The following is a 14,619-nucleotide window of genomic DNA, read 5'->3' as shown; positions in this document are numbered from 1 at the left end:
CTCTTTGGCTCACCCAGAAAGACCTAATTGAAAATTTGTTTGATTTACTGTTGGTGCCTTATCTGGGGCCTAGAACTGACCTGAAAGCCTCCTACCTGAGGATTAGCTTTCATGGTACCAGAAGGCCCCACGCAAGCTTCCAAAGGAGAGAAGCAACCAACAGTACTACCGAGCTATGATGCTTATGAACCACAACAATGTCCACCATGGCAGGGTAACTTTGAAGGTGAAGTAGTGGCTTGAATACCTTGCTAGTAAACAACAGCTCTCTAATTGGAGTTAAGACATCTTTGACTAGAGGGATATCAGGCCTTGTACTGGAAACTTAACCAAATACTGAGGGTCACTGAATTCATGGGTCTTGGAGGAGAACCTACAACTACCATTTTACTAAACCGACATAATCCCTAACTGCATTCTAAATTCCTGTGCTTCTTCCCAGACATCAGAGTAGTCCTTACCCCTCATCAAGGAAACTTCCCTTTGGATCAGACGGAGACCATTATAGAAAAACACAACCAATAAAAATGTAGAGTTGTGAAACCTAGACCCATATACAAAACACCTCTATACCTAAGGCTCTGGGATCATTTCAGAAGAGAGGCTAAAAAGACTATAAGAGCCAGAGGATCAAGGCATCTGCTGTGAGAGTGCATCTCCTAGCAATGCCAGAAGCTGCACACACATAAAGTCTCACCGTCATGACTATTCAGATGTGAGAAGAACAAAGACAACAACAATAAACATGCTAAAGTGGACAAGAGAAAGCCAATGAGACCATAACCCTACAATAAAACTCATGGTCATGGGGAAACCCTGCTATTTAAGGTCACCGTCTACCAGGTCCAGATAGATCCTCTGAGCTCAGCTCCTAAGTAGGACTCCCTTTTCCAGCAGGGCTTCCTCTTCTCTGCCAGACCTTATCTGTGGAGCCCACCCTCCACACCCTGTACCTGAGGAAGGTCACATAGTCCTTGGCAAAACTACAGGTTCAACTTCCATTTTCCAGATAAGAACCTGCCCAGCAAGTACCCGAGGTTCCTGGAATGACTCTCTATGCAAATAAAGCATTCCCAGGACTTTAAACCCTAGCCAATGATTTACATTCACCCTGAAAACTCCTTCCCATTCTCCAGGGTTCATATATAGCTCTTGCCCACCCCGAATAATGTGTATGCCTACATGTGGTTTCACTGAAGATTGTCTAAGAGAGGTGTTTCACTGAGGACCACCTAAAAGAGCTGGAACAGCCTGTTTCCCTGCACTCCCAGCTGGACCAGGATCCTGCTGACCCCACCTATTCATGGCTCTGCTTCATCCTTCCAGCCTGGGGAAAGCACACACAAGGAATCCCACCGGCAACTAAGGAATAGTGAGAATAGGAGAAATAGATCCTCTTACCCAAGGAAAAGCATACCAATTGGTTATCTAAGACCAAATAGTCAGCCCTGAAAATAAACATACGAGTGACTTTATACAGACTGAACAGGTTGTATTTATGTGTTTATGATTATACATGTATATACATATATGTATGTAATGACAATGAAAAGAAGCCTGGAATTTGAGAGAGAGAGAGAGAGAGAGAGAGAGAGAGAGAGAGAGAGAGCGCAAAAAGTGGTATGTGAGAGGATTTAAAGAAAAGAAAGAAAAGGAAAACTGATGTAATTATAAATCATAAAACGGTACATTATATTATTCACTTTACTTCATTAATATATTTCCTTAATTTCACCATGTTCTTAATCCTTACAACTAGTTATAAGTGAACTATAAATGATCATCATGAACAATGGAAATAACATTTGACTATAAAATTTTAGTAAGATATTTTACATGGCATTAAACTTAAATTAGTGAAATACATATTTCTAGAAATTATTAAGAAAAAACTAAGAGAAACCTAAATAACTAAAAATAGTTAAAATACATCTATTTTGAAATCCTTTGGCAGCATGTATTGTACACACTTACAAAAATGTTGACTAGAAAATGGTTTTACAATTCTGTACTATAAAAGAACTTCAACATCCCTGATTTCAAGCTCTACTACAGAGCTGTCATAATAGAAACTATATGGTATTGACATAAAACAGGTTGATCACTGGAATTGAATTGAAGACCCGGATGTAAACTCACACCTCTATGGACATCTGATTTTTGATAAAGAGCCAGAAATATACAGTGTAAAAAGGAAAGCATCTTCAACAAATGTTTCTGGTCTAACTGAATGTCGGCATGTAGAATGCAAATAGATCCATATCTATCACCCTGCACAAAAGTCAAGTCCAAGTGGATCAAAGATCGCAACACAAAACCAGATGCACTGAACCAAAAAGAAGAAAAGATGGGGAATAGCCTTGAATATACTGGCACAGGAGACAACTTATGGAACAGAACACCAACGGCTCAGACACTAAGGCCAACAATTGATAAATGGGACTCATGATACTAAAAAGCTTCTGTAAGGCAAAAGACACTGTTAATAGAACAAAATGGCAGCCTACAGATTGGGAAAAGATTTTCACCATCCGTAAACATATAAAGAACTTAAGAAACTAGACTTCAACAAACTAAATTAAAAATGGATATGAATCTAAAGAGAGAATTTTCAACAGGGAGTCTCAAATGGCTGAGAAACACTTAGTTAAGTGTTCAACATCCTTACTCACCAGAGAACTGCAAATCAAAATGACCCAAGATCCCATTTTACACCCAACAGAATGGCTAAGATCAAAAATCAAGTGACAGCATATATTGCCGAGGATGTAGAACAAGGGGAACACTCATCCATTGCTAGTGGGAGTGCAAACTTACACATCTATTTCGGAAATCAGTTTGGCAGCTTCTCAGAAAATTGGGATTAGTTCTACCTTAAGACCCAGCTCCCAGCTATACCACCCCTGGGCATATACCAAAAGGATGATGCTCCATCCTCCCACAAGGACACTTGCTCAAACATGTTCATAGCAGCTTTATTTGTAATAGCCAGAAACTGGAAACAATCTAAATGTCCCTCAATGGAAGAATGGATAAAGACAATGTGGTACATTTATACAATGGAATATTACTCAGCTGTCAAAAATGACATCATGAAATTTACTGGCAAATGGATGAAAGAGAAACTGCAATTTCAGTGTAATATATGAGAAAAGAATAAACAAAAAGAAAATGGTTTTATTTGTATCATTTAAGTCAGCCAATAAGAGCATATAACATGCATTTATGAGTCCTAATATGTTAGTCATAATTTGGTATTGGAATGTAGGATATTCTTATGATACATAGCTACTAACTATTAAAGAAAAAAGGTTATGGAAAGGTCAAGGATAAAGGAGAAATTTATGTAATTATATTATAAAAAATAAAAATTAAAAATGTAGAAATGTCTTCAAAATTCTATATTAAGTTGAATCTCGGTTTTGAAATGTGCAATAAAAAAGTCTTCAATTCCATGAAGATAATGCTTGTTGAAATCTAAATTTTAAAGAAAAATCTTATGAGATCTCAGGATGGGACAAGAGCTTTAGAAAATTCTTATCATTTTAGACAACACATTGTTATGAACCAAACACGGCTAGAAACAGGAACACGGCAGGCACTTCCGCTAAAGTTTTAAACAGAAATCAAAAATGTGCTATTGAGAAAGTGCTCCTCTTATGCACTCTCAAGTAGTTTGGTCACACTATATTGTGTGCATAGAAAATTGAACTTATAACTGGTAACCTAAATATTTAGTGGAGGGTATTTCTTTTTTTTTTTTTTTTGATTTTTTTTTTATTAACTTCAGTATTTCTTATATACATTTCGAGTGTTATTCCCTTTCCCGGTTTCCGGGCAAACATCCCCCTCCCCCCTCCCCTTCCTTATGGGTGTTCCCCTCCCAACCCTCCCCCCATTGCCGCCCTCCCCCCATAGACTAGTTCACTGGGGGTTCAGTCTTAGCAGGACCCAGGGCTTCCCCTTCCACTGGTGCTCTTACTAGGATATTCATTGCTACCTATGGGGTCAGAGTCCAGGGTCAGTCCATGTATAGTCTTTAGGTAGTGGCTTAGTCCCTGGAAGCTCTGGTTGCTTGGCATTGTTGTACTTTTGGGGTCTCGAGCCCCCTTCAAGCTCTTCCAGTTCTTTCTCTGATTCCTTCAATAGGGGACCTATTCTCAGTTCAGTGGTTTGCTGCTGGCATTCGCCTCTATATTTGCTGTATTCTGGCTGTGTCTCTCAGGAGCGATCTACATCCGGCTCCTGTCGGTCTGCACTTCTTTGCTTCATCCATCTTGTCTAATTGGGTGGCTGTATATGTATGGGCCACATGTGGGGCAGGCTCTGAATGGGTGTTCCTTCAGTCTCTGTTTTAATCTTTGCCTCTCCCTTCCAGTGGAGGGTATTTCTAATCAAATATGGATCACCTAAATTCTCTTTCCTATTCACAGTAAAATATATAAAGAATGATGTTACCGGAGGGGGAATTGTCATGCAAAAAGGACCCCAAAATGCAAATATCTGGGAAACTATGAACCTCCAAATATAAAATGTCAGAAAGTTTGATCTGGACAGATCACCAAAGGCGTGGCTGGAGAACTATTTGCTCAAAACTTTGACTCATATAAAGATCTCTCCTGAGAGACATGTCCAGAATATGGCAACTACGTAGGCAAATGCCAGCAGCAAACCACTGAACTGAGAACGGGACCCCCATTGAAGGAATCAGAGAAAGGACTGGAAGAGCTTGAAGGGGCTCGAGACCCCATATGTACAACAATGCCAAGCAACCAGAGCTTCCAGGGACTAAGCCACTACCCAAAGACTATACAGGGACTGACCCTGGGCTCCAACCTCATAGGTAGCAATGAATAGCCTAGTAAGAGCACCAGTGGAAGGGGAAGCCCTTGGTCCTGCCAAGACTGAATCCCCACTGAATGTGATTGTTGTGGGGAGGGCGGTAATGGGGGGAGGATGGGGAGGGGAACATCCATAAGTAAGGGGAGGGGGAGGGGTTAGGGGGATGTTGGCCCAGAAACCGGGAAAGGGAATAACAATCGAAATGTAAATAAGAAATACTCAATTTAATAAAGATGGGGAAAAAAGAATAGCTGTGTGGTTCACCTTCGTTGGTAAATTGTTTTCTATACAAGCATGTGGATCTGATTTGTATCCCAGCATCCACATAAAAAGCCTGGTTTATGCCAATCACAGTGTTAGGGAGACAGAGACAAGCAGGTCCCTTGAATTGACTGGAGAACCCACCTAATCTGTTTGGCAAGCTGCAGGTCAATAAGAAACCAAGTCCAAGAAGCAAGGTAGATAGCTCCTGAAGGCTATCCTGAGGCTGCCTTGAGGCCTCCACGTGCATAGTCATACACATGGAAATGCATCTATAGAAGAGCACACACAGACACATATCAGACATCACACATACACGTGATTGGAATTATGACTTGGAGATTACCATGATCAGCAAAATAATCCAAGAAAGAGAAAATGTATTTTTTCTCAAATACAGAATGTGTGTGTCTGTATAGAAGGACTATTTGGGGAATGGGAGTGGATTAAGAGAGGTAGAGAGATGTGAATGAGAGAGACAATGGAGAAAGAAAGATAAATAGCAAGTTTTCTTTCATATGTAATAAAGTCACACACACACACACACACATTAAAGCAGAAAGTAGTTTAGACTATCTGATGAAGAGAGACCTGTGAAGAGGACAAGAGAGAGTCAGGAGTTGGAGGATGAATATGACTGAAACATACTTATATACATGAATAAAGACATCATAATGAAGTCCATTCTTTTGTTCACTAGTTAAAATTAATATGTGGCTGGATACATGGCTCAGTGTAGCAGAATTTTAGCTGAACTGTTGTGTCTGGCTTTTGAAGTAGCCTTTTTGTCAGTGATTGTTATCTGTGAGCTTTTGCATAACTTAGTCTCAAGATGTGTCTGGCAAACCAGGAAGTCTCCTGTGACTGAAAACTGCTTAGGTGATAGGTCTTTCCAGACAACCCTTAGATCAGATAATGAGTTTTGGTATGCGGAAATTGACTTGCTAAAAGTCCCTTTTGTATAACAATGAAAAGGGTTTCTATGAAGCTGCCAGTTTAGGGATACTAAACTCCTCCAGAAGTGTCCCTATTTTCTGGGATTGATCATTCTGCATTACACAGAACACCAACAAACAGCTCAGCACATAATCATGCTTTTCAATAAGACAGATGATCTGAATTAAATCCCTAAGACCCACATGGTCGAAGGGAACCAACAACTCTTGAAGGTTCTCTTCTGACCTCCACGTGTACTCCATGACATGTGAACACACACATATGGGCATACACATACATAAGCACACAGCATACACAATTAAATGTAATAAAATAAAAAATTAAAACTGATTAGGCTTATGGCCAGAGATCCAATTAGCCATCAAAACAGAAGGGTTGCTAGCCTAGAATACTACAGGAAATACAGACAGAATGAAATGAAGAAAGATGTCAGCCTTTTGGAATTCTGCAGGCAGGAAATGAGTGTAAGAGATAAAGAACTTTTGTAATGACCAAAGTTAACCTGTAAGCCCCACCCGCCCCACCCAGGAACCAGGTAACTTCCTGGGATGCTGGGAATTGTAATTCTGGGAGATAACAGAGCCTCATGGAAAAGTATAGTGGCCTATGGTCTTTATAAACTTCAGCAACGTGCACTTTGAACCCATTCTCAAGTGAGGAATTGTCCATAACTGGTCCATTTGAAACTTGCTTCAAATTCGGCCCAAAAGTGGTGGAGGTGGCTTTTCTGTTGAATCTCAGGATTGATACTTTCTACAAAGGACTCCAGAAGCAGGGCTGGAGAGAGCTCTGACTGTTCTCCCAGAGGTCCTGAGTTCAATTCGCAGCACCTACATGGTGGCTCACAACCATCTGTAATGAGATCTGGTGTCCTCTTCTGGTGTGTCTGAAGACAGCTACAGTGTACTCACATATATAAAATAAATCTTTTTACAAAAAGGACTCTAGAAGCACAGAAATTAACTTAAAGGATTGAAAAATGGAAGGGCAGGAGATTAAAAATATTTTGCACAACAAAAGAAATTATCAATACAACAAAGAGAAAGCCTTCAAAATAGGAGAAAAATTGACTTATATAGTTCATTCACACAGGGGCTCCATAATATATAAAGAACTGTAAAAATTATCACCAAAATCCAAAACTTCCTATCAATAAACTGAATAGTGTTTTCACAATAATGTAAGAATTGTTAAACATCCATAGCCTTACAGGAAATTAAAATGAAAACTACTTTGAGGTGCAACTTTATCCTTTTCATAATGGCTATCATTAACCAAACAAATGTCAACAAATGCTGGTGAGGATCCCAGGGGGGAAGCGAGGGCTCTTCCTTATCAATATACAAACTTCTGGTAAGCATGTAAACTGGTATAGCCACTATACAAATCAGAATGAAGAATAGTAGCAACTAAAAACACAAATGCTGTAACTGAGCTATACTGTTCTAGGCACCAAGATATTTGCATATTGATGTTGACTGTTTCACTTTTTCTAACAGCTAGGAAATGGGATCTGCCCCCATTTCCATCCACTCTTGAATGGATAGTGAACTTTCTTCAGCTGTGAAGAAGAGTGGAATAATCAAATTTGTAGGAAAATAGAAGGAAACACAAAGCATTGCATTAAGTAAAATAAGTCAGACTCAGAAAGACAAAGAGTTTTCTTACTTTTGCATGCATTTACCAGATTTTAGAAAGAAAGACAGACAAGGTTATGAAACTATGGAGAGAGTCAGTGAGAAGGGGGAACTATTTTAAGGGAGAGGCAAAGAAGAGAAGAGGTGGTAGAGTAATGAGACAGGAGAGCAGAGGAAGCAGAAGGAAAGGGTCACAAGGCTGGAGGAAAGGCAAGGAAACCAGGTGAGACATGCCCATTGGTACACTAGTGCTGTGAAAAGAATGGAAAGAACAAGCCAGTTTCTTTTTGGTGTTGCTGTTCTGAGACAGGGCCACTCTTTCTAGCCTTGGCTGGCCCAGAACATGTGATGGTAGGCCAGGCTAGCTTTCAATTCAGAAATCTGCCTGCCTCTGCCTCCTGATTAAATATGTACACCCCTATATGTAGTTTCCAACCACATTTTGATTGACTTAAGCCCTGCTCCACAAAATGATACCCATTATTAGGTTGGCTAGACAGGCATAGGCCCTAGGAAAACTGACTATTATAATGCTAAATGGACATGGTATTAAATTGACTCCCAATGGTGTGCTGATATACCATAGATCAATTCATCTCTCCACCCTTATCTAGGAAGATTCTATTTGCTGTAGATGGTGACTAACACAGAGTTGCAAAACTGGTCAGATTTCTGAGAATAAGACACTACAGAATGCTCACCCCTAAATAGAACATGTATAACCCGATATCTCCCAAGGCTCAGGGGTCTTTGCAGAAAGAGATAATAGACAGCTACAAAGAAGCCATGTTTTCTGGCCATAGAAAGGCACATGAACATATAAATTCATACTGGTTACAGCAGCATGTATGAAATAAGTGCAATCCCCAAACAAGACCAAATCCCAGGATTGAGAAGGCGGTGAGGCACACAATCTCACTCCTAGCTGTGGAGCTATTGGCAATTGCTAGACTCTAAGAAAAGAAGAGAAATTCTTTCATAAGTGTAGTCCAGGGTCCTATAGCAGACCACACACCCATGGATATCTGGGCAGCAGAAATTTGTCTTGAAAGACTTTTTTTTAATAGGACACAAAATTGGGTAGGTAGGGAAGGAGAAGCAGCTCTGGCAAGAGTTGGGGAAAGGGTGTCAATATGATCAAGATAGTATCAAACTGAAGAAATAATTTTAAATAGAACAAAGTGTATATAAATACCAAAGTAAAATCCATTACTTCATATTTAATTATCATTAAAAACAATAAAATAAATGAAGTCATGAAAAAAGAAGAATCTTACTTCTACATCCAGGCCAGCAAGCAACAGAAGAGAGCCACACTGGGCCAAGCTTGAGCATCTGACACCTCAAAGCCCAGCCCCAATGGCATACTTGCTCCAAAAAGGCCACACCCACTCCAACAAAGCTACAACTCCTGATATTGCCACTCCCTATGAGCCTATGGGGGTCATTTTCCTTTAAGCCACCACAAGAAGAAAAGGCTAGAGGGACCCTGATCACCTCTTTGGTCCCAGAGTGTAGAGCAAGTATTCAGGGATCAGTGAGTGAAGCTACATTAGGAGATTTGGAAAGCACATTATTGAGACAGACAGTACAATTCTGAATACCTTGAAAATAAGAGACATTTTCTATACTAAATTTTGGAGTGGTGTTTATCGCATAACTCTCCCTTTCATTCTAATTTAGCTTATGCTAGTCCTGTCCTGCCACGAGAATCTGGACATCTAACATGTCTGTTTTTCTTTTTTTCTTTTCTTTTTTTTACCAATTAATAGTTAAATAATTGTCACCAGGATGGCTCACCTAGATTTTCTTTACATTAAGACTGTGGACTAGATTTGAAGAAGGTGTAGGTTAAGATTTTTAAGGATGTTAGAATGTTTTTTATGTCTGAAGAATTGGCAAGCAGGCAAATGTGACTTATGAACTGTTAATTTTCCCTGTTCCTATGATGAAAGCTCTAATTTGAGTACATCAGAAGAAGGGCTAATTTGGAAATAGAGTAATTACAAATCGGATTAGTTAAGGTGAGTTCATAGCTTGGCAGAGTAATTCATGGCTATAATTCCAGCATATAGGAGGCTAAACAAAGCAAGAGGTCAGAGGCCAGGCTGGCCTGTATAATAAGATTTTTACCGAAAGAAAAGATGAATTTGTACAAGATTAGAATGGTTCCAAAATCCCATATGAGTAGTATTTTTATAAAGAAGGGAAATTTTGGGGGGACTGGTGACATGGCTCAGTGGTTCTCACTTGTTCTTGTCGAGGACCTGAGTTGATTCTCGGTTTCATATGGTGTCTCACAATCATCTGTAATTCCAGTTCCAGGGGATCTGGCCTCCATGAGTACCAGATATGTACACGGTACAAATATATACATGCATGTAAAACATACATATAAAAGAAAGTAAATCTAATTTTTAAAAAGTGAACAACTGGGCAGTCACACAGTGGAGAACTCTATGTGTAAGTGATGTAATGCAAACAACTTACGGATTCGCAGTTGGGCCTTGAAGAATTTTTCTTTTTGCGCAGAGACTCAAAACCATAGGCAGAGAATCCATTGGCCTGTCATCTTGAGACCTTTTACTCCCTCTTTCATGATAATGACCTTCTTTTGCAGCTGCTTGAGATGTTGAGGGTGGACTAGCGTTCTAAAACCAATAAGTAGGCAAAATATTTTAAAACCAATTCACAAAATTATTTCTGAAAAGGTATACATTTAAGTTTCATACTTTGAAGAGTTGGACAGAATACTGCAATCATACTGCTTTTATAAGGTCGATTAAGCAGGTGGGCTCTGTGGCACAATGGATAGCACATTGGACTTCTAGTATGATCGAGAGATACTGCTTCTATAAGGTCGATTAAATTTATATCGATCTTGTATTTAGATTCAAGAAGATAAAAGGCCTCCTCTGCTACTATCACCAAATGGATTAAGTGGTTATTTCTACATGTATAGTAAGACTCCTAGACACGGCCTTGACGAAGGTGAACTAACAGGAAAAATGAACTCTTGAGGATATGAACATTCCAGTATTGCTATTCTAGTAGACCATTTCTCCTATGAGAGCTCTTGCTATGTTTTACAGAACACAGGTAAAGTTGTCATTGCAGATAGAGAAGTGAAACACCCTTGTGAAGTTTTTCTATCATTGTAGCCTAAAAAAAGTTAACACAGCAATTATTCATATACTCTAGCCAGGCATTAAAGACATATGGAATAGATTTGAATTATTTAGAAAACAAAGACAGGGTCTGATGCCTTAAGAAATGCAGAGGCTTGCCCCTCACCCCAAAATGATAGAAAAAGGAAATGAAGCAGGAACAAAAACTAAAATAATTTTTTTTCTCTCAGATTACGATTAAGAGTCAATGCATAAGGTACCAATGGTCATTATGATCATAGTGCTGTCAGACATGCACTAGGAGTCCTCTGCCACCATACCTGAAGTGTTTCTGATGCTGGGGCACTTTTTGCTGAGTGGTTATAGGGGATGTACTTTATAGCAGTAATTATCCCCTGAATTGCAATGCGCTTTTGTTCCCTGTACTGCAAGTCTTCAATCACCTTCCTCACTTCACTTATTGTTGTCAAGAGTGACTCAGCTGCAAAAGAACAAGTCCCAAGAAATTATGAGTTTGAAAGAGGAGACATGATTAAAAGTAAAAATTAGATTTTCAGCGTCGTTTTATAATGTGAACCTGCTACATTAACATAATCTTGTGAGACTATGTGTTTATATTTGGTATCTTCTTCAGTATTTGTCATCAAAATATAAGTCAAATATATGTATCAGTCAAATTGTAATACAGGCTTCTTGTCTGAAGTCTCTGTAACAGTAATTGTACATATTGATTATAATTTATAGATCGTATTTCAAACTACAAATTGTTGGTTAGTCACTGCCCAGAAAAGCATATTTTCATTATTTAAATCATATACAACACCCAAGAAGATAGCAGCATTTAGATGGTGATAGCTCAGCATTTCAATTTTTATTTTCTTCCAAACACGCAACCATCTCAAGCTTTAAACAATAACATACTTATTTTAAACTTTTCACTACTCTATATTAATTCTACTTAGAAGGAAATTAATGCCAATCCTCTCAAATACTAATTCAATTCCAAACTCAGCACCCCATTTACTCTAGTATCCTTTTTATTTAAAATCAATATGGAGTCACGTTATATATAAGAGAAACATCACACAACCATCACCATTTGGATATCATGTTATATAGCACCTCATTTAGGTATCATTGACATTTCTATGTAATGTCATACAAGTTGAGATTTCTAATGTGAAAACTGATCTTAACACAGTTAATCAAAGCATTATCCACAAGTTATTCATCCTTCTACTTTCCCTTTTTTCCTAGTCTAATAAAATAAAAATATTAACTTTTAGGAAATATACATATATTTTGTATCTACATTTGGACAAAATTATTGCCACTAAGGTTTGCTAAACATCACTTCTGGAAGAGAAGGGAATACATATGACTAACAGAAATAATATATACTAAACTTGTAGCATTAAACAGAAGAACTGGAAATTATACTAATACCTTTAATAAAGCGACTATACTTGGAAAATGTCTCTGGAACTGGTGGGTAGGGGTAATATCCACCAATAACAGTGTTCTTTGCTTCCAAATTAGTCTTCGTTTTAATCCACTGAATAATTTTTTTGGCCTTGGTATCATATGTATATGGCTGGCCTCTATGACCTCCTTGCCAGAAGGGAGAAATGCAAATAAACCAAACAAACAATAAAAGAGTCACTGAAATACATTTGTGTGGACTTTCAAACATTAAAACAGTCTCATTTTATAAAAAAGAAAGCAAGTTTACATATTATGTAGCATATTTTACTTATCTACTGCGTAGCAGACAGTTATTCTAATTATTCTGTGTAGTAGACATATTCTAAGAAAATAAGACATATCAGAGTTCAATTGGATTTAAAACGGAAACCATATATATGATAATAAAAACCACAGGAGGAAACCCCAAAACTATTCTATTCTAAATAGCATCTTCTGAAGAGCTGATTTTTTGATAACTTATTAACTTGATAGTATGGTATAATATAACAACAAAAGTAATTGTGGATGTAGTTTGAACTTTAAATTCATGTTCTTAAGGCAGACTTAAAATGACATATTGATATCAGGGGTTGTTAATATTTACAAAAATATTGATAAAGACATATTTATACATTTCATAAAACTCATTATTGAAGCTATGGGGTGTTCACAAAAAGGAACATACCATGACTGCCCTCCAAAAGACCCAACATGCAGCTGAAAGTCAGGTGCAGATATGAGTACCCAACCATCGAACAGAAGCTGCTGACCCCTCTGGTTGAATTAGGGAAAAGCTGGAGGAAGCTGAGGAGGAGGGCAACCCTGTAGGGGGACCAGCAGTCTCAATTAACCTGGAGCCCTGAGATCTCTCAGACACTGGACCACCAACCAGGCAGCACACACCAGGTGAGATGAGGCCTCTGACACATATACAGCACAGGACTGCTCGATCTGGCTTCAGTCAGAGAAGATGCATCTAGCCCTCAAGAGACTGGAGGCCCAGGAAGTTTAGAGGTCTGGTGGGGTGGGTGGGGTTGGGACATCCTTGTGGAGATGGGGCTGGGGTGGGAGACAGAGTGTGGGGCGGGGCAGGGAGCAGGTATGGGATGTGGAACTCTCAGGGATTGGACCAGGAGGGTAATGAAATCTGGAGCATAAGAATATTAATTAATTAATTAATTAATAAAAAAGAAAAAACCCATGACAAATCTCTTAATTACCCGCATGGTAGAATTCTGGTAAATACCTTATTCCATACTATTCTTTCATACTCTTATTTGAGAATTTTATCTTATTGGTTTTAAAGGGAAAGTAATGCACTGGTCTTCCTCAGTACTTACAAAGTTTGTATATACAAAATCTATAGATGCTCAACTCCCTTGTATAATATAACACACATGTGGATAGAACAAGGGCACACCTCTTGGATAATTTTCATAATTTTTGGATTGCTTCTAATACTCAGAATGTTGTAAAACACACCAATTACTGTTATATTGCTCAAGGAATAATGGCAAGAATGAAGTTTGCACATGTTTAGCGCATATATATATATATATATATATATATATATATATTATCGTGGCTGAAATTTAGGATATGCAACCCACATATATAGAGGGGCGATTTATTTGTAGACAAATAATGATAGTCATATAAATTAAATGTGAGATTTGGGGACCAAAATTTGATCCACATTTTTATTTGGTATATTATAAAAATGATATTAACTGAATACTTCTAGGCTTTTTGGCTAACAACAAGCATGAATGTCATGTTGACTCTACATTGTGGTATCAAACCTAGCAATCTCCAGGGTAGCAAGCAATTTTTTCTATTTTCTATATCAAGTAGTAATCAAAGTAAACTAAATGACATCAATGTCATTTTCCAATGAGCCATGAGAACATTTCCTACCAGCAGTAATATAGAAGTAATCTATTTCGCGAGCCAAACGTTGTTTATTAAAATATTCTCCGGTCATAATGATGTCAAAATAAAGCTATCCTGAAATTGAATGTTATAAGGTACAAATTAATATGTACCAAACAGTTGTAGGGAAAAGACAGTGGATTACATTCTCTATAAAGAAGAGACAAAGAAGTTACTCACCAGTAATAAGCACTCTGCTTTCATTTGTCGTGGTGAGATAAAGCAGCTTAGGTACTTGACTGTTATTTCTAACAACTTTCAACTGGGTACACACAAAATATGTCACTATAGGGAATGAAAAACACAAGTGAAATTGCATTTGCATTTTAAAGAGGAGGATCTACTGGAAATTCTCCCTAAGCCTTAACAAATGCAGAAATCACAAAGAACTTTGC

The 14,619-nt window shown here is 38.3% G+C and overlaps 1 protein-coding gene across 2 annotated transcripts in view; it reads right to left on the bottom strand.

The window, feature by feature from the left end:
* The window catches only part of Radx (RPA1 related single stranded DNA binding protein, X-linked), an 87,642-nt gene that overhangs the window by 36,320 nt on the left and 36,703 nt on the right, over nt 1-14,619 (bottom strand). Inside the window, exons 7-10 of one of the 2 annotated variants that reach the window (XM_063280302.1) lie at nt 14,405-14,509; nt 12,272-12,436; nt 11,146-11,306; nt 10,188-10,348 (exon numbers count right to left, since the gene is read on the bottom strand). In XM_063280302.1, coding sequence (XP_063136372.1) covers nt 10,188-10,348; nt 11,146-11,306; nt 12,272-12,436; nt 14,405-14,509 — 592 coding nt within the window. 2 annotated transcript variants of the gene reach the window in all.

This window comes from Rattus norvegicus, chromosome X (assembly GCF_036323735.1).
Source record: "Rattus norvegicus strain BN/NHsdMcwi chromosome X, GRCr8, whole genome shotgun sequence".
Lineage (NCBI taxonomy): Eukaryota > Metazoa > Chordata > Mammalia > Rodentia > Muridae > Rattus > Rattus norvegicus.
Note: the sequence above shows the minus strand (reverse complement) of the source record. Positions and strands in the feature narration are given on the sequence as shown.